The following is a 26,092-nucleotide window of genomic DNA, read 5'->3' on the forward strand; positions in this document are numbered from 1 at the left end:
ATCTTCTGCGGAAGGCCAAGTTTCTTTTACAAACGTTTACATGCACCCATTTAGCTTGTTGCATCAAAAACTAAAGCATTAAGATAAGATAAGATAAGATAAGATAAGATAAGATAAGATAAGATAAGATAAGATAAGATAGAACTTTATTAATCCCTCGGGTGGGTTCCTCTGGGAAATTCGACTTCCAAAAAGCACAGCAACGACCGAAGTTACAGTTACAGAATTGTTATATATATATATATATATATATATATATATACACACACACATATATATAAATACAGAGACAAATATAAATAAAATATACAAAGGGGATAAATAGAATAAATAGGAATAAAAAATAAAAATACAAGTGAATTGCACATTTCAAGTATTGAGTCTATTGCACTGTTGACTATTTACAAAAAGTATTGCACAAGGTATTGTACAGTGAGGTGCAGAGGCACTACAGCTTAGTTGTTCCCCCCTCCTTTGTCCTCCTGTTTCCCCTCCCTCTCCCCTCCAGAGAGGAGTTAAACAGTCTGATGGCGTGTGGGACAAAGGAGTTTTTAAGTCTGTTAGTTCTTGTCTTGGGGAGAAGCAACCTGTCACTGAACAGACTCTTCTGATTGTTTATGGCCGTGTGCAGAGGATGCCCAGCATTGTCCATAATGTCCATCAGTTTCTTTAATGTCCTTTTCTCTGCCACTGTCACCAGAGTGTCCAGCTTCATGCCGACCACAGAGCTAGCCCTCCTGATCAGTTTCTCCAGCCTGGATGAGTCCCTCTTTGCTGTGCTGCTCCCCCAGCACACCACAGCATAGAAAAGTACTCCAGCAACCACCGACTGGTAAAACATCCTCAGGAGCTTCCTGCAGATGTTAAAAGACCTCAGCCTCCTGAGGAAGTACAGTCGGCTTTGGGCTTTTTTATACAGGTGCTCTGTGTTGCATGACCAGTCCAGTTTATTGTCCACCCACAGCCCGAGGTACTTGTACTTGTTGACCACCTCCACCTCCTCCCCCTCTATCTGAACCGGCAGTGGACCTTCTCTGGACCTCCCGAAGTCCACAACCAGTTCCTTAGTCTTTGAGGTGTTGAGTTGCAGGTGGTTTGTGTGACTCCATGCGACAAAGTTCCTCACCAGACTTCTGTACTCCTCTTCCTGATCATCCCAGATACACCCCATGATGGCCGTGTCATCTGCAAACTTCTGAATGTGGCATAATTCAGAGTTGTAGCAGAAGTCAGAGGTGTACAGGGTGAAGAGAAGAGGGGACAGCACAGTTCCCTGTGGTGCTCCTGTGCTGCTGACCACTGTGTCAGACATGATGTCCTTCAGCCTGACGTACTGTGGTCTGTCGGTGAGGTAGTCGGAGATCCAAGCCACCAGGCAGGGGTCCACCTCCATCCTGTTCAGTTTTTCCTGAAGCATACAGGGCCGGATGGTATTAAAGGCACTGGAAAAGTCAAGAAACAGGATCCTGACCGTGCCTTTTCCCTCATCCAGGTGTGAGTGGGCTCTGTGTAGGAGGTACAGGATGGCATCCTCCACTCCGACACCCGCCTTGTATGCAAACTGTAGTGGGTCCTGGGCATGTTGTACCTGTGGTCGGAGGAAGTTGAGGAAGAGCCGCTCTAGAGTCTTCATAAGATGTGACGTCAGTGCCACCGGTCGGAAGTCATTCAGCTCATTGGGCCGGTTCCTTTTAGGCAAAAATATTCATCTACAGTCCTGTTTTATTTCCTGTGCCTCTCACTTGACACCATAGCTTTGTTACAGATCAGCTGGTAAGCTATGCAGCTGCCGTTTTGGTATAGTTTCCTCAGCTTCACTGTTTGCCCTTAAGAGAAAAATGTCAGACACAAATAATCGTGTTATCATCATACAAATGGGCATATTAATGTTATCATTTTATAATTAGCCATAGCTGTTAGCCACTATCTTGTGACAATAACCAAACAAACAGCTAATGTAGATAACTGATTATAGCTAAATGGTTATGTCAATGTGTGCACTGGCCAGGTTAATGCTTATGGTAATTAATACTTAAATTTTGTTGAAACAGGAGTTTTACTGACCTCACAAAATGTTCCATAAAGGCTAAGGTGTCCGTGTTCATCAAGTTTGTTCTGCTGCTCTTCACGTGTTCAGCTGCTAGTGAGGGGAGGGGCGGTGTGTCTGTCTGTCTGTGTGTAAATGTGTGTGCGCTGAAGGAAGTGAAGATGACACTGTTGCAAAAGAGTTTCTAATCTGACAGTAATTTTTAGAATCCATTGGTAGTAGATTATAATTTGTGACAAATCTTTTAGGTTTTTTATGCTGATACATTATTGAAAACCCAAAAACAACGGCCACTGTGTGTGTCAAATGGTACTATAAGTATCAGTTCTGGTGACAACCCTAATCAGACTAAACACTGTTGAATCAATGGTCAATATGTGATCTGCCATTTTTGTTTGACTGCATTAAAGGCGATTTAAGGCAACAGGAAGTTTCCAATGCTATTTACACTATCTACTGTTACTATCATTTTTTTCCTAACATTTAAAAAAATTATTGAAATTCTGTGCTGCTAAATTTTCCAGTTAAAACATCCTTGTAATGGTCAGGTGTTGAGGACAAGTATCTTTCAGCCAGAGAAAAGAACGACAAATAGTGAACTCAGCTGTTTTTCTTCTTCAAAAGGTATAATTTGCCCAGAACTCATTGAACTCATATGCTCTTAAACCTTCTTTTATTAATGTGTTTATTTCCTGTTTTTATGCTTGTCTTTTTTGCTCTGTACAGTGTCCTTGGGTGTTTTGAAAGGCGCTTTTAAATAAATTGTATTACTATTATTATTAAAAGTTTTTCTTTTTAGACTAGTTAGCAACTAAAGTTCTTTGTGCAACAGATAAATTTAGACATCTGTCTAACTTAGTAGGAAATGAGGTAAAAAAGAGAAAAACTCTTTGCTTTATTTACATCATAGTCCATCTGTCTTTGTTTATCTAACCCCGATATTATTTTTCAGCACAGTGCTCCTTATTAGACCATTTCGGGAGCTACTGTTCCACATGACAGCTCGAGGACTAAAATTTTAAAGTGTCATACTAAATCAAATCAAACCTCAAGATTTCATTCAAGTGATTTTTGTAAACTAACCTTTAATATGAGGCATAACTAAGTTTTTTGTCTTCTACAAAGTTAGATGTAAAATCATTCTAGCTATTTTTGTTTTGTGTGTGTGTGTGTGTGTGTGTGTGTGTGTGTGTGTGTGTGTGTGTGTGTGTGTGTGTGTGTGTGTGTGTGTGTGTGTGTGTGAGAGCTGGACTTGATGGTATATCGCAAGCTGGATGGCACTGCAACATTTTCTCAAGTATTTTTCATACAATATTACGCAGTCATTTACTCAGATCAAACAAACTCAAGAATAACATTCTTCAAAGCAAACGCAACCATTTTTTTGTTTACACAATGAATCCTGGTTGATGGGGGTGCTGTCAGTGCTCAGAGAGGTGTAGTCTGCCACCACGTACGTGCTTGTTAGCATGATTGGTGGAGAGTGGGTGGGGTAGCGTGTGTGTGTGGGTCAGGGTGCTGTTTTTTGACAGACTTCCCAGTTCTGTGTACTGCGTAAAGTGAATCATCAGCATCATCAAGTGCAGTAGATTCTGGGGACATTCTGCTCCTATGTGGTTATTGCAGGTTCATTTTCATTACATGATGGTGTCAAGTGACGGCGAGTGAGAGGTCTCTCCTCAGTAATTCTAGAGAGACCATAATGGGAGAAAACAGTGTAAAACTACATGTGGATTATGTTTTACCTTTATCCTACTTTTAAATAGAGAGCACCGAAGCCTTTCAATTAGTCACTGATTTCGTGGCTAGCAAGTAGGTTCAGCACTCTGTGATAATGGTAGGCTCATCTTAATTATCTTAACATGACAATTTCAGCGCAGGGGTAAGTGCTCAAGAGCCCATTTGAGCTCTCGAGGGCTCTGTCAAACCTCCAGTTTGGAAAATGTCATAAAATATCATTTAAAAAAAACTTTCTACACCAAAAATAAGCATTTACTGTTTTACCCAGTTCCCAGTTTTATGTTTTAGAAAATTATTCAGTGAGTCTGATATGTGTTGCTGTGATACTTTTGTTTTTGTTGATTGGTGCTAAACATAATTGTCCACTCAAGCACACTCACTCATGTGGATCAGCCTGATAAGTGAGTTATGAATAAATAAGTGGTCCAAGTTTGTCTAATCCATTAGCTCTCAGGCAGTCACACTGTCAGTCAAGCATTTATAGAAGGTTTATTTAAACTGTTATAGTTTAATTACTTGCATATAGCTTAATTGTGTGATCAGGTAATAAAAGTATGCTAAAGTGCACACTTGACGATGATTTCAATTTCATAGTTTCCACTTAATGCAGCTTTCAACTTCAAGTTTAAGTCATTAAGGCGAAAAAATGTTTTTCATGCAATATCGTACACAAAGCTGTAAATAGAAAAAGGTAAATTATACCAAATTTGTTTTGTCTTTAAAATAGTACCATTTCTTCTAAATACACCTGAGTGCAGTTTTCAAGGTTTTTAGCAGGTTTGCTGTTCCCAACACCTTGAGCTCGCTGAGTGTCTTCAATGTCTGCAACAAAACCTCTCAAGTGACCAAAGTTTTAATTACTGTAAGCCATTCTCTGATGCATAAAATCTCATATTGACTAATTTTGTCTTTCAGATACTTGCCATCATCTCCATCCTCTTCATCGTGCTTTCCACCATTGCCCTGTCTCTGAACACCCTACCAGAGCTACAGGATACAGATGAGTTTGGCCAATCCACAGACAACCCTCAACTTGCCCATGTGGAGGCTGTCTGCATTGCCTGGTTTACCATGGAATACCTGCTCCGTTTCCTCTCCTCCCCGAATAAATGGAAGTTCTTTAAGGGTCCTCTAAATGTTATTGACTTGTTGGCCATCCTGCCCTACTACGTCACCATTTTCCTGACAGAATCCAACAAGAGTGTATTACAGTTTCAAAATGTTCGGCGTGTGGTTCAGATTTTTAGGATCATGCGTATTCTACGTATCTTGAAACTGGCTCGTCACTCTACAGGTCTTCAGTCTCTGGGTTTTACCCTTAGGAGGAGTTACAATGAGTTGGGCCTACTTATTCTTTTCCTTGCCATGGGTATCATGATTTTCTCCAGTCTGGTATTTTTTGCTGAGAAGGATGAAGAGGATACAAAGTTTAAAAGCATTCCAGCTTCTTTCTGGTGGGCTACAATTACTATGACCACAGTGGGCTATGGTGACATCTACCCCAAAACTCTCTTGGGAAAGATTGTCGGGGGGTTATGCTGCATAGCTGGAGTACTTGTGATCGCTCTACCTATTCCTATTATTGTAAATAACTTTTCTGAATTCTATAAGGAACAGAAGAGGCAAGAAAAGGCCCTTAAAAGAAGAGAAGCCTTAGAAAGGGCAAAGAGAAATGGCAGCATTGTCTCAATGAACTTGAAAGAAGCATTTGCACGTAGTGCAGAGCTGATGGATGTGGTGGTGGAGAAGAGTGAGAGGCCTCATGACAACCACCTCTCACCCAGCCGCTGGAAATGGACTCCCAAGAGGGCTGCATCAGAGACAAGCTCAAACCGTTCTTTCAATGCCCAGGAGTTAGGCTCTCCCAGCAAGGCCCGAGCCACCAGTCCCCAGAGGTTAAATGTTCAGAAACTAGAAGAGATGTACAACCAGATGGCAAAGACACAGTCACAACCCAACCTCAATGCTAAAGAAAGGGCCTCCAGAGTTGGTAAACAGAGGGATGAGATAGAGCTGGGGGCTATACATGACCATGGTCAACAAGCCCTAGGAACCAGGGATGGAGTTGGAGACATGAAAAGCTTATCCAGCATTGACAGCTACATTAGTTGTGCAACAGACTTCCAGGAGAATCCACGCTTCTCCCACAGTCCTGCAATAGATCTTGGTCTTCAGGAAAGCAACCGCTTCTCATACAGTCCAGCGACAGCATTGTCCCAGTACACCAATACAAAAACCGGCCAGCAAACAACAGGGGACCGTGAGCCCATGCTGACCCCTGTGTCTGTCACAAAGACGGACAGCACAAGGAAATTTTTCTTTTCTGGAATCTCCTCAAAAAGCCTTATTCCCAAAGGAGGCTGCCGCAGTGACGGGGAATCAGGACTTTCCCCACTTTCAGACAGCTCAGTTGTGTCAGATCACTCTCTGTTAAGCCCCGAAACCTCTGCGTACACTACTGCCAGCAGCAGGACCCCACCAAAGTCTCCAGAAGGCACTCCCCTGGCCCCAACTGTCTTCACCTTCCATGACTCCTCCATCAGCAAGTACATTGATGCCGATACAGACGATGATGAGCACCTCCGTGACATGTCTGACACCAGTCCCTCTGAGCGTCTCCTGGCTGATGCAAGCCCGAAACGCAGCATTAATATAAATTACCAGAGGGGCACTAACCATTTAGAAGCAGCCCAGAAAATGCTGGGTCAGAATTGTCTGTTCCCGCTAGAAGGGATTCGTGGGCTAGCTCATGAAAATCACATAGGACCAGAGATGACACGTAGACCAAAGGCTGAGAGGGGACGTCAAAATACTTTGGATAAAGGCCTCTGAGGTGCAAGTGAAGCAAAAACTAACAGCAAGTTTGGGACAGAGTGTTTTTGGTAGAGACACCTTAAAGGCTAAAACACTCCAAGCCAGAGACAAAGGAAGGCGAGACAACCGGTCTCGCTAAAACATTTCACAAATTACCTGAGCATGCCACTGGGCAATAAGCCTTGGGTGAACATGTGTAGTGAATACTCTGGGAGAAAAACATTTCTTAATTGAAGAATGTCACTGCCCCTCCTTCAGCTCATTCCTATAAGGAGATATTCCACACACACAACAAAAGAGCAATCCCAAGTAGCCAATGGGTCTGTTCAGAGATGTAGAGTCATCAGAGAAATAAAGCTGTAGTTATAAGTGCGAAACCCAGCTAAATGATGGTTTTAGTCGCAGGGGGTTATCTCTAAAAAATCCCCGCAGCCACTTTCCAGAACTAAGTCCCGATTGATTTTGTAGTCTTGAAGATACAGGAGAGGACCTAGAAGCCTATAAGCTACTTACTTGTGCCCTCCATTCCCAAACCTGGCCTTAGTCATTTACATTCGTAGGGGTGTGTATGTCTGCTTATATGTGTGCCTGTGTCTATAAGAGACAGAGCAAGAGAGAGTGAACAGTAATGAATGGCCAAATGATAATTCATGTACACACACTCTTGAGATTGTCTAGCCTGATTTATTTTTCTATAGATAAGAGAAAGTTCCTATTAGAAATAAGTACATTTCTGGTCTGCTGTGTCATAATCACATGTGAAGAGTTATCTCGTATGAGGTTCAGTGTTTTGGCACAGACGCTGCTCCAGCTCATCATGCATTATAATGACCACTTTTCCTGTTAACAGTGTTTTGCTAACTCATGTTAACCTGTCTTGGTGAGAGTGAATGATCGAATGACGGATAGATTTCCTAGCACATTAGAATCTTTTTTTTGGATCAAGAGGTTTCTTTTTGACATGGGCTAACAAAAGAAAGAATTATGCGGATTGCTGCATAAAATGCACATTATGAAAGCATGCGTGTACCCAGTCTCATAACATAAAATAACATGATGATTTGCTTGTCCATCATCTCTAAATAAAAAAAAACATATATAAGGAAATCCTCCTAGCCTACTGACATGATGTTTAGAGCAGTTGTTCAGCATGCATCAGCCTTCGTTTGACCAACATAAAAGCAGCCAAATTGTTCACAAATGCATGAACGATATGTGTATAAAACAGCAAAAGCAGGGGAGTTATCCAACCCCTATTTTGTTTCTTAAATGATAAAAAAATATATATATATATATAAAACAGTCCGCAATCTACCCAGCTTACCATTAATCGGGTGCAAATGCCAGAATTGATAAAACTCATGCATGAGTGCACACACACACACACCGGCAAAATATACATCCAGGTACTGGAGACAATTTTCAGGATACCATAGATACGTTTAGTTTCCATGGTGATAGCTGTTTCCCTCAAATGTTGGCAACAGCTAAGCAGTGATTTGTTAATTGGAGTGGCGAAGGTCGACTTACATGTAACATATGCTCACACACTTTTATGAATCACACACGGAGACACGTGAACCCATAAAGCGACAGTAGTTGCATGTTAGCTGAGCCACTCCTCACTGTGCATATTCATGAGTACTGTGTAAATCTAACATTATAATATAAGGACTTTGTACTTTATTATTTATGTTCATGAATTCAGTTTTAATATATGTTCTGTTATCCCCTGGATTGGCAGACACAATTCTCCGTATGCCTGTGTGATTACACTGCTACATAGTATAGTGAGGACCAGTTGCTTAACAAGAATTGCTGCACTCTTCATACAGATTGTAGATGGTGAGAGAGGCAAAACAGAAGTGGTCCTCGTGATCTTAAAAATATATTAAGTGCTGCTTTACACGCCAGATTGTATATGAAACATGGACTTAGCCAATGTGAAATCAGCCACTGGTGCCTGGAGCATTTTAGCCTCTGTTCCACTAGTACCTAGTTAGTTTGACTCGACTCAGTGGTTCCTGTTATCAGGTACTTTTTACCCTTCAACCGTAAAAGGCTGATATGGTATTGATGTCACTGGCGGGCGAGCAGTGTGGTCACCTAAGTTGTGAATGCGACCACTCAAAACGAGGCGATGTTGACATTCATACCGTAGGTGCACCTAGCAAAAATCTCAGACGAGTTGGAATGTCATGACCTCAATGTCAAGGTCAAGTTTAGAGATTAAGTTTTCTGAAAATCTTATGAATGTGATAACTCCAGACAGACCCCACCTAAGATATTCCAGTTTATACCATATCTGGATCTACTGGCTGAGGGGTGTCCACCAGTATTTTTAGTACGTTCCCAAGTGAGCTGAGTTGAGCTGAAAATCTGACGTCAACAGACTGCATGCCACTGATTAGGCAGGTAGTGATGTCACTGGATGAGTCATGAGAGCGACTCCTTCACGAGAATCAACCAAGAGTCCACCACAGGATTATCACCCTGTCCCTAGCATTCTTTTCTGCCACGCCAACTCTTCTCATGTCCTTCTTTACTACATCTATGAATCTTCTCTGTGGTCTTCTTCATTTTTCCTCCTGCCTGACCTGTCCATCCTGGTCACTCCCAATGCTTCCACACTTCTCTTTCACATTTTGCTGTCACAAATCACCCATGTTACTCACCTTCACCCTGCCTGCACTCTTCTCTTCTTCACCATCCATTGCTGTGAATGGTTGACGCCAGGTATTAGAACTCATCCACCTTCACTGCTTCTGCTCGTTGTACCTTCACTGTTACGCCTGTCTCCATCGCATTCACACACATGTATTTTGTCTTGCTTCTACTGATTTTCATTCCTCTTCTCTCCAGCGCATACCTCCACCTCTCCAGGCTCTCTTTCACCTGCTTCCTATAAAAAGAAAAAAACATGATTAATAAGACTTAGAAGACGGGATTGCAAACATGAACTCAACAGAAAAGTATTTACCATGGTCCTAAACTAAGAGAGCAATGGAATAACTTTCTGAAAGACTTTCTCTTTTGCAGCCATTGGACATCAGAAATATTAAATGTTTCAGCACTTATGTAAGGGATTTACTTTAAAGCTAAGTCCATCTTTTATATACAAGATTTCCACTCATTAACATAAGCTGAGTTACAGTATCAAGAGTCCTTCCACAATCTCTTGAAATCTAATTTCTAGTGCAAAAGTACAAGGTTTTTGTAACGTCTTTAAAAGTCTTTTGAGTAGGTACAGTACGCCTTCTGTCATCACATCTTTCACAAATGTTAACAAGATGAGCAAAGAACCTCAGTGCCAACAAAATATACTGTCAAAAGAAAAAAGAATAACTTTAAAATCTTTCTCAGTCTTTTCCTGACACAAATATACTGGCAAATGATGCACGCAAATAAGAGCATTGCACTATTATAAATCTATTTTTTCAGAATTTATCCAACCTAAGTTGATTGACACATATCGTTTTAGTGTTGTAGTTTAGAGTCTAATCACAAATCCTGATTTCACTTCCTGTTTTAATCACAGAGTTGGACCATTTCATATTGCTCTCCCATAGTGAGAGGAGCTGAGGTGTGAAAGGAATACCAACGACTGCGAGAAGCAGAGGGAACTGTGTGTATGTGTGTGTGTGTGAGAGAGAGAAAGGGAGACTGCTGTAAAGCTGGGGCATTATAGCAGTGTGGCTGCTGCGTAATGGAAAAGAATGAACTGTTTCCAATATGAATGTGCGGGCTGGGGGAATCCTGCCTTTTGTTTTCTCTCTATTCCATCTACAGTCCTGACTGTAACATGCAGCAGTAATGCAGATTGCAACACAAAGAAAATATTAGAGTTGTGTGAGAAAATAGGATTATTTTTAGTCGATGTTTTTGAAGTGCAGCTTTATTTATAGCTGGGAAACGAGATACGGGAGGAGCATTTTATGAATCATGTTTAGTATAATTAAGCAGATAACTGTACTGAGAATAGCTTCATCTCATTGACTCACGTTGTATTACACCTTTACATTTTTCCTGTGTGTGTAGATATTTTTTTTTATTTAATGTCTTTCTTTATTTGAAGTACCAAAAAAACAAAAACAAAAAAATCCCCCACAATGATAAAAAATTACAATAATTACCCACAAACAGCTGTTAAATAGATTTTTGTTATAAGAAAATATCCTGTTGCACAACAGTTGACTGTGGGTATTGAAAACGATCCAGATGGTCTCTGGTAATGTTCTTTGGTTACGTTCCTACATGTATACTGTCCAGTAAATGTCTGTAATTCTTCACATTTTCCTGAGGTTGAAGTCACAGGTTAAATCCCAAAGGAATTCATGACAAATTTAGTCAAACAGATTTTATTTTCTTCAGTTTCAACAAGAAAAAATACAGTTCAACTTATTTCACCTGATTATACCTTACTGTCCATTTTGATTTTGTTACTTGAGTCAAGAAAAAACAAAAAGCAGCCAGACAAATATTTTAGGGTGAACTAAGAGATAAATATGAAATATGAAGGGCATTGAGCTCACACAACCCCTCCTTAAGCACCACGTGAGCTTCTGTCCTATCATTTCGGTTTTCTATATTATTGTAGTCAGGGACCATTTTTCACTGAAATATCTCTCAACAATGATGACAATCAATATATCACGAATGGGCAGCAAGCACTAGTGTAGAGACCTGAGATTTATCTTGGAAAAATATTACGCAAATGCACAACCATGTGCGCACACACTTACAAGTACTGAAATCCTGACACTAGCATTCTTAGAATTAAGCTTTTAGAAAGGAGAGAGCAAAGAAACATCAAGTATGATGTTTGATTTCATATTTAGACTGTGATACTGTGACACAATACCACCATAATAATAATAGTAAAAAAAAAGTGTCTTTCATTTCTACATTTAGCTTCATTTCATTTTATTTGGACGCTTAAATCCACTCCATTTTCAAGGGAGCCATTCAAATTAATTGAATCTAATAGTATAGCAGACCTTTTAATTTCACCGAGGTTCCCTGTGGAGCAATCCGATGTGAATCAAAGGACTAAACCATGACTCTTTATCAAGACAACACAATCTAGTGACTTCTTTCACCTCTTCTTTATTGATACCAATTAAAATTAAGAGCACAAGTTCTCTAAGATTTTTATAAATACAATTCCTAATCATCCCATATGACTCCCAGCTGTACAGTATTAGGCATTTAGTTAAAATCTAAAAGAGAATTGAATTGTTTAGCTAGCTGCTAAATTTAAAAAAGAGGTTAAAGGAGTTTCCGTTCTTTTGTTTTCTTATTTCTTTAATTTATTCTTCAAACCCCACAGGACTTTTTCAAGGACGTGATAGTTTCCAAAACCTGGTGAGAACTACTGCTTTAGCAAGTAGTCCAATTCCACATTCTTTGAATCTAACACTGTATTACAGGGTTGGGGTCGATTCAAGGTGGTGCACAAGACACATCACACGTGGCGCTATAATAAAAAGCAGTATTAAAGCATGAGAAACGGACAAATTCAAACATAAACTATTTTTTCCCTATATTTTAACCTCTCAGTGGAATTGACCCCAACCTTGCCTAAGCCATCAGTCTTTGTAAAGTACACTGTTTCCAGGGAATTGAAAAAAGATATTTGAATGACCTTAGCCAGCTCTTATACAATGTTGTTTGTAGGTCCCGAGGCTGTCTGTTTTGTAAAACAAAAACAAAAAGAGAAAAACATTTTTACCTGTTGACTTTCTATGCTGTTGTTTCTGTATAAATGTTCTATTGTTCAGTGCATGTTGTAACTTTGGCGTTGTAACTGGTTGTGATTCACACAGAGCCAGTACTTTACATGTTAAAAGAAAGTGTCTCAATGTCCCAAGATATTTTTATTTCTTAATAAAAAGCAACGTTTCCCTTAAATGAATCAAAAATGAAATAAATCAGATCACTTTACATTTTGATTAAGAATTGTTGGCTTTGATTTCACTGTTTCCAGCACATAATAGTTCAACTAATGTTATTTTCTGACATATCGAAATTTATACTAAGCTGTTTGAGAAAGCTACAGTTGTGCATTGATCAGCACTATTCATATAAACAGGTTTAGTAACCATTATTCTGGCTGGGTGGATCAGGTGACCTCTTTTAGTCACGCTGCAGTAGACTGCTAGGGGCTTCCCATGATGCACTGAGTGCTTCTTCTTCACTCACTCACTCTTTCACTGTGTGTTTATACAGGCTCAGGCCCCTCCCTGAGCCTGCTGGAGGTTTCTTCCTGTTAAAAGGGAGTTTTTCCTTCCCAATGTCGCCAAGTGCTTGTTCAAAAGGGGTCGTTTGATTGTAGGGTCTTTACCTTACAATATAAAGAGCCTTGAGGCAATTACTGTTGTAATTTGGTGCTATGTGAATAAAACTGTAAATTTATGTAAGTAAAAATCACATGAAAAGTGATCATTGTATGTACAGAATGCAGGCCATCAGAAGAAAGCAGGACGAGGTTAGATGAAGAGGAAGCTGTTGACTGTTGAGCTGGAACAAGCTTCCAGCCTCCCCACACGTCTCCACACTCCCCTGCATCTAGGGTTTCCCACTGCCTGCCACTGGAGAGACTGCCTTCTGCAGGGGGGGAAGGGAGAAATTATTTAGTGGTCACAGGTCTTTGCCTTAAACTCAAGTGATAAGCAATGTTGCCATCTAGTGGCAGTGGTCACTGTTAACCAATTAGGCTGAAACGATAAGTTTCAGATCAGAAATCTGAGATGAAAAACAAAACAAAGAAACAAAAAACCTGTGTTATTACAGTACAGCTGCACTTAAGCTAACCCTGAACCTCTCAAAATGCAGACGTGCAGATCAGCAGATGCACACGTATTGGCTCAGATACATGTATAACTATGTGCTCCAGCAGGTATGGACAGGATCCTGTATGCACAATAACTGTTAGCCAGGTTTACAGTAAGTATGTTCACTGGTATGTTAAATTAAGGAATATTTGTGTTTTTGGAAGACTTTTTAAAATTATGTTTTATGCAATATACCAATATTTGTATTGTCTTGTCTTTATGTTATTAGGGCTGATCCTAAATAAGATTTGAAAACATTTACCGGGTTCTTAAATCATAATTTTAGTTAATGTATTTTAATTACTTTTTAAAATTACTTTTGGCATTAGTAAACTGCCCCCTCATTCCCCACAGCAGATTAATCTCCTTATTTGTTTTCACACCAGATGCAACCCTCCCATCTATCCAGCTTTGGGACCAGCAGTGGTTGTTCACTAGCAACAAATGGACCAAATAAAAATAGATATGGACTAGTGCAGTGTGACTCAAATAGAAATTAGATCAGGGGTATTTAAAATAACTCTGCAGTGGCAGAAAGGTCACATTGGTGTAGTGAACTTAAATTTTTCTCCTTCACATCAAAATGATTAGTTTCTGTGCTGCATCAACCAGAAGGTAGCCACGACCAGAAGAACACTCGGTTTCATTCATCAATTTGACCCTACACCGGATCTTAGTTTAGAGATTAACTATCATGCTGTATTCAGTCAAATTTGAAATGCAGGTTTAGGGCACCTAATAGCTTTATCTGGAACCTGTAAGTCCATCTCTTATATACAGTCTATGGGTCAAGGTATGCTTGAATACCTTACCTATCTCACTTGATTATTGATATTTTCTGAACAACTCAAATCTAAATTCAGTGTTGCTGACTGTCAAGCACATCCTGGTGAAACAAAGCAGATAATTAGCTTTGATGTTTCCATGCAAAATACTTAAACTGTCTTCAGCCTATCCGTGTTGTTTTCCTCTTCGTGTTTCGTCCGGCAGCACCAGCAGGTGGCTGGCACACGACACACACAGTGCCCCTCCTTCAAGTGCTACATCCACCTGGTATGTGGGCCCTTACTCTGCTGGCAGCCTTCTGTTAGAAAGGTCAACCGAAAGTGGACACATTGCCTATTTTATACAAACAGACATAGACATGCACACAGGTCCGCACATGTGCACGCAGTTAACAAAAAAATATACAGTGAAAAAGCTAAAGAGTATAATTTCACATTTTTCTAGGTTGTCTCTAAGTGTTAACCTATCACATTGCTGCTGTGAGGGACACCTCTCTCTTGCCAGCGTTGCCATAGTCACACAGGGTAATAACTGCTGGAACTACAGCAAAAGCATTTATGATAAGAACATTAGTAGCACCATATGTTCAAATACGCTTTTAACCCTTTTACATTGTGCTAGGAAATTTTACATGAGTGGACCTGCAAATGAAGTAATTTCTGTTTCATTGTTTTGACTTGTACACGCCATTGTCTGTCATTTATACTACATGCAGTATACTGAAACTAGGCTATAAAACAAATCCTGCACTATGTAGTAGCTTCTTCCCACTTTTCCTTTCCAATATGATGATAACCAAAAATGTTTCTCATATGAGTGCTTTAATGCTATGTAGCATATATAAAATGACTACAGTCTGTAATTTGCAAGACTTTTACTGATACATATGAAATGACAATACACATAATAATAAACATATAGATCATACCTTACGTTTGATGTGTTAGGTATTATCTTGGTCAGATATAATTCTTCAAAGGGAACTGGTGATATTTTGTTTTTCATTACAGACACTACAGAATGGTTGTCACAAACACCAGCTGTTGCAGTTTACCCCTGAAAACGTCTTTATTTTGGCAAATTTCAAAAATTGCCTTTTTTTCACCCTACATCCAGATAAGTGTTAACTCTGTACAGAGTGTACCATGAAATAATTACAGGAATTTGACATTTGTTTTTAAAAAGAAAGTAAAAATGAACATTTGACTTTAAAGGGTTAAGTAGCACACCCTCAATTTGGATATTAACTTTGGGATAATGGAGATGGGTTGTTCCACATCAAATGCATATGTTTTTATTCAAAATACGTACATGCTGTGGAGAACAAGAAGAAAACATTATTTGTAAAGCACTTTAAAACGTTACAAAGTGCTACATGTTCAAGCATGAAGTCAAACATATGGTCATACATTAATTCCAACATGCACACTTTGAATTTTAAAGCATGGCCAAAAATAATGGGAGTGAGATCAAGGAAGACCTATCCTATAAAAATGAACAAGCTTCCAGCCAAACTTGTAGTCTGAGGAAACCCAAGTTTATGTGTTACAACCTCAAAAGTGTTGTCATTTCTGGATGTAAGATAAGAGACAGTAACAGTTAGAAGACCCAGTCTGAAGGCCAAAGCAAGCCATCAAAGATTTCCTAAAAACAGGTAGCTTGTTATGGTCTTAGCAGTATCAGCCCCCTTATCCATCTGTCAGGATCCCCTCTTTCTGTCTTTTCCCTCCATACTTCTCTTTCCTCTCAGGTGGGTAAGTCCCGCTGTTCCTCTGGGACTGGCAATCTCCTCAGTCAAACGCCAACTGAGCTTCATGAAGCACACCTAACCATTTCCTCATCAAGCTTGCTGTGTATTTAACAATCCATTCTTCCACCGATTCCTTTCCAGGCTGTACAGCTACTCAGTGGCAACACAATGATCTAGGTAGACAAGATTTTTTTTTATGCAATGTGTTCTTGCTTACCTTTTTGACTCACCTCTTCTCCTAGTTTTGCTCTCAGTGTGTTGTTTCTATATATCGCACTCATTTCCCCGTGTCTCAGTAGGTGGGTTGGAAAAATTATCTTGTCAAAATATCTCTGCTCAGTACAATTAAAATTATGTCTGCAATAAAGCTTCTAAACCCGCCAACTGTCTCTGAGTCAAAATTTGCTAATTTGGGAATTTATGACACAACTTCTCAAATTTTGCCTGTTGTGAGATTATTAGATATGAATCAAAAGGAGGCCTCACACTTACAGATGCTCCTTTTTTCTTAAGAAGTAAATTAAAAAATGTATGACCCCCCCCCCACACACACACACACACACACACACTTGTACTAAAGTAGGTTTTTACAGTGTCCTTGCTTGGAACAGCACTCTGCACAGAAAGTGCCCTTCTCAAAACTGGGACAGGGATTGCATAAACTGAGTGGCTCCTACAGGATTGTCCTGCTCCTGCTGCAGACCTCAGCACAGCCTGACCACTCTGTCTACTCACTCGGCACACGGGACACTGCTGAGGTAAAGAGTATATTGCTGAAAGCGGCAAAGACCAAAACGAGTGTATTTAGAGAATCATGCATCTGCAGGTCAAGTTGCAATTTGAGTGTCATAAAATCCAAACATTATAAATGAAACAGGCACATAAAGGTGATTTTTGGATACACAGTACTATGTACTGCACACCATAATGTACTGGGGTCAGACACTTCATTGCCTTCTGGCTTTGTAATAATGTAAAACATTCACAAACCCTAAAATTTAGACATTAGTCTCATAAATACTGAGAAAATAATATTCCTCTTTTGAAAAATACCTACCTGGAGATGCAGTTTGAAAGTCCTGGCAACAGTCTGCAGTGATCACAGTAGTATAATCGGTCAGATCTCCATCCTGTACTAATTCATGATGGATCCTGGCCGATGCATCTCAGACCTCCATTAGGACAACCCACTTGGCATACGAGAAATAAATACGCTTGAAGAGAAAAATCAGTGACACACAGTGTTTATGGGAAATGACATCACAACTCCACCCAACACAGCAACAAATTTAAAAAGTTTAATGTACTATGCAATACTTTGAATGACTTTGAAAAAAGGCCAGTCGCTGTTATTCACTCGGGTAGCGTAAAGTAGGACTATTGTCCTGTCAGACTTCTTATCGTTAAACTCAGATTTCCAATTTGCTGCTACAGCGAGAGAAGAAGGAAGGGGTAATGTGTGGACATGAAATATTGGTTATAATCACAACCCCACAACTTTAAGACTCGCCCTGCACTGAAACAGGAAACGTAATGAAAAACAAAGACATGACAGCGTGGCTCATTTTTCTTCTTTTCTTGACTCTAACTTCCTCTATATGTATCCATAAAACTCCAGAGCTCTCAGAGGTATGACCTCATTTATTTGCTGCTCGAGTAAACAGAGAGACAACTCTCGCAGAGTACAGCACCAGGCCAAATAAGTATTATTATCGTTGCAATGCATGTCATAAAAAACACACATTACAGAACTAAAAGATTTTCAAAAGAATATGTTTTATTTTCTAAAGAATGCTTCTCAGACCAAAAGGTCAGATTCACAATGAAATAAGAGGAAATGATATCCATTTGGGAACAAGAGCAGATTTCAGTCAGTTACAATTTCTCCAGTTAGTTTATGATTTTATTGACACAGTGCTGTGAAAAAGCGTTTGCTCCCTTCTTGATTTTTTTCACTTTTTTTGGCTTAGTTATCACATTTAGATGTTTCGAGTAATCAAACAATTAATAATATGAGACGAAGATAACATGAGTGAAAACAAAATGCAGTTTTTAAATGATTATTTTATTTGTTATAGGGGAAAAAGCTATTCAAACCTACCTGGCTCTATGTGGAAAACCATTTGCTCCCTAAACCTATTAAATAGTCATTGCAGCAAGAACTACAGTCAAGTGTTTCCGATAGCTGTCAATGAGTCTTTTACATCACTGTGAGGGAATTTTGGCCCACTCTTCTTTGCAGAATTGTTTTAATTCTTACACATTGGAGATTTTTTTAGCATAAAAAATCCATTTAAAATTAAACTAATGTGCTCTTGGAGGTCATTTTTTGTAGGTCGGCCACAATCCAGGTAGGCTTGGATATCTTTTTTCTCATAAGAAATTAAATCATCATTTAAAAACAGCATTTTGTGTTTATTCCGGTTATCTTTGTCTAATATTAAATTGGTTTGGTGTGAAAGATCTAAGTGTGATAAATATGCAAAAAAAATAAGAAATCACAAAGGAGGAAAGTACTTTGCTCTGATCATTTTAATAAATTATTGATAAATTATTTTCATAGTGATTTTTATATTACTCTACTTATTAGGATAGTAATTATGAAATAAACAACATCTCAATGTTGCCACCCTGTAAAAACCCGACTGGTCATCATTTCCGGTTTTGACATGTGCTCTGTAAATATACTGACTTGACTCAACCTGTCTAACGTCTGCATGGAGAAACCCATGAAACAGGTTTTGCTTGTTATGGTCATTCATCCTGTCCATGCCAACCGGTTATTACTTCATTATATTTGTCTCCATTTCACAACAGGGAACAAAATCTGCTTTACTCAGTTTGTGCTAAAATATATTATATTCAAAGGTTTATTTGCAGTTCACAAAATATTGAAACAGCCCAGTTTTAAATGGCTCACAACAGTAAGGATGCTGAATACTGTTAGAAAATGTATCGTTATCCATGCATGTCCACCAGAGGAAGCAAGCAATGATACACAGCTCTGTACTGGATTGCTAAACCAGCACACTTGACAGAATTTAACATGTTAAATGCTTGTTAGACACAAACTAGTACCAGCTTAAAAAGCAGATTTGCTGTTTAAAAAAGAATTTGATGTAGAAACACATGCACATGGATTTTATCTTACCTTAATTTTGTTTCATAATTTACCCCCCACCACCTCTTTAATTCACATTTCAATATGAGAGCAAATTATGCATAGATTCAAACTGGGGCCATCCATCACAACTAAAGCACTGCTGTGGGATATGCATTGCCTCATGGTAAGTAAATGTTCTTTGTAAATCCTATAAAAATACATATATTAACATTACCTATAAAAAAATGACAAGAAATGGGTTAAAATGGCTATTGGTTGATAAAAGTGGCTCACATGCCAATGCTGAAAGTAAACAAGGCTTGCACTGCTCACCTAGAAAACAAGAACGTGATACACAGCAAGCAGGCTTCATGGGATATAAGTAAGAGTGCAGAGATTTATAGTTCATAGACATTATCTCCTTATGTTCTCATTTAATATGATTCTTGCTGCTCTACTGAGCAGCTGTAGAGCTGGGACCAAATCTTATCACTGAATCGTATCCCTTCACTGAACCAAATTAAGATCTATCTTGCGAGGTAACTGTAACTAACCCTCAGAGCCACTGCTGTCCTTTTGTCTAAGATCTGTGGGAGTTTAGAGGGTTTAGAATATGTTCCTGGACTTTCAGTAAGCTCTTCTTTCTTGTTTGACTAAATCTGTATTATTTCAAAAATGCTAACTACGCCGCACTAATCTTTCGGGTTGCTTGACTCGGGTACAGGTGGAACTGAAAAGTTTATTAACCGAGCTTCTTGTTTCCCCATCACAAATATTTATTAGGATACAATTTAATTACTGATCACTTTGCCTGAAAGCTATATTAATGGAGCTCTGTATTAATGTGAACTAATGATGAAAAATCACCTGTCTCTATTATCCATTTAATAATTTGTCTCCATCATTTAAAGCAGTGCCTCACCACCTCTCACTTTCAGCCAATGTTACTGTATGCATACATAAAAAAAAGATATTTTACATAAAGTATTCAAAGTATTTACTGAGGTGCATCTGTTAGTATTTGTCAGCTGTGAACTTTAAAAGGTTAAACCTGAACTCGCTGCAAAGCTGTTGGTCCACATTTTTCATCTATAATAATTCATACATTTACAGCTTAGGAGCTCAAGTTATTTCCTCTAATCTGGGAGGAGAGTATTTAGCCACAGTTGAAGACTGAGGGTCACAGGAGGAGGAAAGCACCAACTTGGTTGTAGGACAGGTAGGAAAATACACCTTTTCAGGTAACAGGGGTAAAGTCTGAGCTTCTGTAGGGTAAAAAAACAACAAAAAAACAAACAAACCAAAATGATCTTTCTAATGGACCTCCAGATGATGCTGCTGGATGTCATTTACTTCATCCTGAGAAATTCTTTGCGGGTTATCTTGCCTCCATGCACCAAGCCCATTGATGGCGAGCTGGTGCTCATAACCGGATCGGGCAGTGGCCTGGGCCGTCTCTTTGCTCTGGAATTCACCAAGCAAGGGGCAGAAGTGGTGCTGTGGGACATTAATAGCAATTCCAATGAGCAGACAGCCAAGCTGGTGCATGAGATGGGGGGGAAAGGCGTACACCTACGCAGTGGACTTAACCAGCCGGGAAGATGTGTACCGCAACGCAGAGCTTATGAGAAAGGACCTTGGCCGGGACGTTACAATACTAGTGAACAATGCTGGAGTGGTGGCTGGGAAGCGCATCCTAGACTGTCCTGATGAGCTGATTGAGAGGACTATGAAAGTCAACTGTCATGCTCTGTTCTAGGTGAGAACTCAATGTTTAAAATCAAATGTATAGAAGACATTTCCCCAGTCACATCTGAAGCAATGAAGCTTCTTATTTGAGTGGTTTAACAGTCCAGATTTACTTCATCTTTCCAACTTTGTTAGCTGGATATACTTGTAGATGCCAGTGTATCACAAAATTTTAGATGCTAAGCTTTGGGGCTTATCATAGCTTCTTTTCTTTTCTTTTTTCTAACTTGATTATCCAGAGCAATACTGTGTTTTTTATGAGTATGGTCAAAAGAAAATGTGTTCCTGTCTAAATATGCAACTATCATTGCAAACTACTGATCAGAAATCAATCAAGGTCACTAACCATGCACATCCAGAAGATAAATGCTGAAAGTTAATCAGCTGTGAAAATGCCAAACGCTGGAACAAAAGGCAGAATGGTTTAGCAGCACATCACAGACAATACGCATTACACAATCAAATCATAGCACATCTTTGGCCAGTAACTTTTACCGACTAAGAATCAGAGAGCTGGAATTCTTTCTTTTGGATTTCATACTGGATAATCTTTTTACAGTCGGCTGTACACAGAGCATGTTATTGAGGGACACTTGAAATGTAAAATTGCTTTGCGTCAAGAGCATTATCCCATTCACCCTATGGACTAGCAACTTTGACGTCAATCCTCTTATTAACAAGGTGCTTGTGCAACGTAAGCTACACATAATAACCTACACATCGAACAGTATTTAAGTCACATTTAACAACACTGCACAGTTTGTTGCCTCATTCCATTTTGCTGCTATGACAATGCATGTTTGTCTGGTTGTTCCTATGTGTGGGCCTCAGACAGTGAAGGCTTTCCTCCCCCAAATGAAGGCCCTGAATCACGGACACATCGTGACCATTGCCAGCGTCCTCTGTCTCTTCAGCACAGCTTGTGTGGAGATGAGCCAATGCAGGAGAAATACCGCTACAATAAGTCTATATGAGAATATAACTAATAAGAATATGGCAGCTTTATTATTGTGTTTTACACTGTTCTCTCACAAAGTCCCAAAATCAAGTAACACATTAAAATGCATATAACGGCACTGGCAGTCAAAGCAGGGCTGGCAAATCACAAATAATGAATATTCAGCATCTTTAAAAGCAGCGTGAATAAGCTCTGATGGATAGATTTTCTTTGTGGTAGGATTACTGTGCCAGCAAGTTTGCTGCAGTGGGCTTCCATGAGTCTCTGGCCCACGAGCTGCTGTCTGAGGAGGTAGAAGGAGTGAAGACAACCCTTGTGTGTCCCTACATCGTGGACACGGGCATGTTTGAAGGCTGCAAGATAAGGTATGCCAACATAATAATCATATACAGTTAAGGTCCAAAAACTATGGTGAGTGAAACAATTTTCATAAATTTGGCTCTCTTTCATGAAACAGTGACGATGTGACAAGAGTGCAGACTCAACCTTAAATCAAGGCATTTAACTAAAACATTGCATTAACTGTTGAGGAATTACTGCCATTTTTATCCAGAGTCCCCTATTTTCTGTTAATTGGAAATATCACTGAAGACAACAAGGCTATTTTTCTGTAATTCTTTATTTCTTTTCCTTTTTTCCCATTAATTAGATGGTAAAAGATCTAGCGTTGACTCTCGAGGTAGTATTTTGAATCTAGAAGCTATATATGTGAACAAGTAAAAGAGAAATTAAAAACAAAACAAAAATCCATCACAGGCCAACTCAACAGTTTGGTACACTCAGGAACATTAAAATAAGATAAAACACACACAGGTTTATTTTTTAGGTTTATCTCTATCCATCTATGTAGAAGACTACAGCAAAGAGAAAATATAGAGTTCCCTAGAAAGTATGAACAATTCATCACCCTCAGCAAGAGCTAAATTTTGATCTAATTATTAGTTACTGTTAATCTCAAAGCATGTCTGTGTACTGTCTTCATCCACTCACCCCCAACCGGCCGCGGCACTCGCTGATCCTGGTTCTGCTGGAGGTTTCTTCCTGTTAAAAGGGAGTTTTTACTTCCCATTGTTGCCAAAGCGCTTGCTCATAGGAGACCATATGATTGTTGGGGTTTTCCCTGTTTTCTTTGTATTACTGTAAGGTCTTTACCTTAGAATATAAAAGTAAAGGGTGTTGTGATTTGGTGCTATATAAATAAAACGGGACTCATTTGAACTGAAAATTGAATTGAACTGAGAATTTAATTGGTTATTAAAAATTAAAGGTCTGTATTTCAGTTGTAGCTTGCCATGTGAAAAATTATGAAAACTGTGTCACTGACAATCCTAACATGTTTACTCCTAACTCTAAATTTATTTTGAGTGTCATAGTTTAGACACAAACAAGGAGAGTTTAGTCTGTAGACCTGAATATACCTCACTCACATACACATACAGACTGATCATTCTTTGAGGGTCCATCATACAGGAAGTGCAGAATTATTAGGCAAATGAGTATTTTGTCCACATCATCCTCTTCATGCATGTTGTCTTACTCCAAGCTGTATAGGCTCGAAAGCCTACTACCAATTAAGCATATTAGGTGATGTGCATCTCTGTAATGAGAAGGGGTGTGGTCTAATGACATCAACACCCTATATCAGGTGTGCATAATTATTAGGCAACGTCCTTTCTTTTGGCAAAATGGGTCAAAAGAAGGACTTGACAGGCTCAGAAAAGTCAAAAATAGTGAGATATCTTGCAGAGGGATGCAGCAGTCTCAAAATTGCAAAGCTTCTGAAGCGTGATCATCGAACAATCAAGCGTTTCATTCAAAATAGTCAACAGGGTCGCAAGAAGCGTGTGGAAAAACCAAGGCGCAAAATAACTGCCCATGAACTGAGAAAAGTCAAGCGTGCAGCTGCCAAGATGCCACTTGCCACCAGTTTGGCCATATTTCAGAGCTGCAACATCACTGGAGTGCCCAAAAGCACAAGGTGTGCAATACTCAGAGACATGGCCAAGGTAAGAAAGGCTGAAAGACGACCACCACTGAACAAGACACACAAGCTGAAACGTCAAGACTGGGCCAAGAAATATCTCAAGACTGGTTTTTCTAAGGTTTTATGGACTGATGACATGAGAGTGAGTCTTGATGGGCCAGATGGATGGGCCTGTGGCTGGATTGGTAAAGGGCAGAGAGCTCCAGTCCGACTCAGACTCCAGCAAGGTGGAGGTGGAGTACTGGTTTGGGCTGGTATCATCAAAGATGAGCTTGTGGGGCCTTTTCGGGTTGAGGATGGAGTCAAGCTCACTCCCAGTCCTACTGCCAGTTCCTGGAAGACACCTTCTTCAAGCAGTGGTACAGGAAGAAGTCTGCATCCTTCAAGAAAAACATGATTTTCATGCAGGACAATGCTCCATCACACGCGTCCAAGTACTCCACAGCGTGGCTGGCAAGAAAGGGTATAACAGAAGAAAAACTAATGACATGGCCTCCTTGTTCACCTGATCTGAACCCCATTGAGAACCTGTGGTCCATCATCAAATGTGAGATTTACAAGGAGGGAAAACGGTACACCTCTCTGAACAGTGTCTGGGAGGCTGTGGTTGCTGCTGCACGCAATGTTGATGGTGAACAGATCAAAACACTGACAGAATCCATGGATGGCAGGCTTTTGAGTGTCCTTGCAAAGAAAGGTGGCTATATTGGTCGCTGATTTGTTTTTGTTTTGTTTTTGAATGTCAGAAATGTATATTTGTGAATGTGGAGATGTTATATTGGTTTCACTGGTAAAAATAAATAATTGAAATGGGTATATATTTGTTTTTTGTTAAGTTGTCTAATAATTATGCACAGTAATAGTCACCTGCACACACAGATATCCCCCTAAAATAGCTAAAACTAAAAACAAACTAAAAACTACTTCCAAAAACATTCAGCTTTGATATTAATAAGTTTTTTGGGTTCATTGAGAACATGGTTGTTGTTCAATAATAAAATTATTCCTCAAAAATACAACTTGCCTAATAATTCTGCACTCCCTGTAGAAGGCTAAATCCAATTTTGCTCTTAAACGGACAAAAAAATGTCCTCAAATACTCAATGACACAACCTATGTATGAGTCTATTGCTAATGTTTCATGTTGCTTGATATTTTAAATGTTCCTTGATGTTAGGGAGGAAGTGGAACTGCTCCTGCCCCCTCTGGAGCCCCAGTATTGTGTTGAGCAGGCTATGAACGCTATCCTGGTAAACCAGCCATTAGTGTGTATCCCTCGCCTCACCTACCTGCCTGTTCTTTTCAGAGCGTGAGTCTCACAACCTTCACATTTTCCAGATACTAAATAAAGATGAATGCTTTTCGAAAATGTCCTTTTCTATCCATTTTCAACAGCTGATTACGGTATTTAAGCTTCTACTGTCTTTGTTCTTTTTCAGGTTGTTGCCATGGGAATCTAACGTGACCACTTATCGCTTCATGGGTTCTGACAAGTGCATGTACCCCTTTATTGAAACCACGAAAAAACAAGTGACAAATGGCTCTGTTGCAGTCGCCTAGTCATACATTTTTACACAAAGAAACAACTTTAGGAGTACAAATGTTAACAATACCTTCAAAGGTATTTCAAAGGGTCCACAATACATCAGACAGGACAAAAAAAAAGAAAGAAAAAAATGTGGGTTTTGTGAACAACAGGCCAAATTGTCCATCTGCAGCCATGAGTCAGTCAAATGGATATAATAAAACAGACTTTACATTTTCAGGCTGATCATTTGGAAGTCTGTACTGGATGACAACTCAGCCAAGTAGTCATCAGCCTCCAAGAAGATTTCAATAATGCTCATATGAAATGTAAAGTGCCCTTGAAATGTTTTCACCATAAATCTGTGAAATGCCCAAACAGTGATTAAATCCTACACTGATCCAAATGGGAAAGCTTCTTTAATAGCTGTTATGCAATCCTCTATACTCTGTTATATTCACATATAATAAAATGACCTAAAACAACACCTACAAATGCTGTTAGAACACAGCAAGCGACGCGTCTGGTGCATTGTTTTCCTGTAAAGATCATAAACTGTAAGCAAGAAAAAGTAAGTAACACTGCAAAAGGGGAATTTTATTAATCTTTCTCTATGTAGACCAAGAATAATAACTTTAATAATAATGTGTCTAGTATTTATGACGTATGACTTACATATAAAAATATGTAATCAGAATCAGAATCAGAATTGTCAGAATAAGAACTGTCCCTTCTAGAAAAAAGATGCTTAGCTCCACTGACTGAATGCTAATATGGACTTTTGAGTGGAAAATTCTGGACAA

General features: G+C 39.3%; 2 protein-coding genes across 3 annotated transcripts in view; both read left to right on the forward strand.

Annotated features, from left to right (window-relative positions):
* The window catches only part of kcnb1 (potassium voltage-gated channel, Shab-related subfamily, member 1), a 38,470-nt gene extending 25,930 nt beyond the window's left edge, over nt 1-12,540 (forward strand). For both annotated transcript variants that reach the window (XM_085274529.1, XM_085274528.1), the window contains exon 3: nt 4,703-12,540. In XM_085274529.1, coding sequence (XP_085130655.1) covers nt 4,703-6,619 — 1,917 coding nt within the window. In that variant the 3' untranslated portion in view covers nt 6,620-12,540. The remainder of the gene's footprint in view (nt 1-4,702) is intronic.
* A 7,838-nt stretch (nt 12,541-20,378) lies between these two features.
* Nucleotides 20,379-25,773, forward strand: rdh20 (retinol dehydrogenase 20). Its single transcript, XM_085274532.1, is given in 6 exon segments — nt 20,379-20,627; nt 20,629-20,832; nt 21,654-21,750; nt 21,998-22,145; nt 24,942-25,073; nt 25,204-25,773. Coding segments are annotated over 6 exon segments (951 nt in total). The 3' UTR covers nt 25,325-25,773.
* Nucleotides 25,774-26,092: the final 319 nt, after the last annotated feature.

Source organism: Mchenga conophoros, linkage group LG5 (assembly GCF_057382185.1).
Source record: "Mchenga conophoros isolate Kocher_MC1m ecotype Shallow Benthic linkage group LG5, M_conophoros_male_GT1.1, whole genome shotgun sequence".
Classification (NCBI taxonomy): Eukaryota; Metazoa; Chordata; class Actinopteri; order Cichliformes; family Cichlidae; genus Mchenga; species Mchenga conophoros.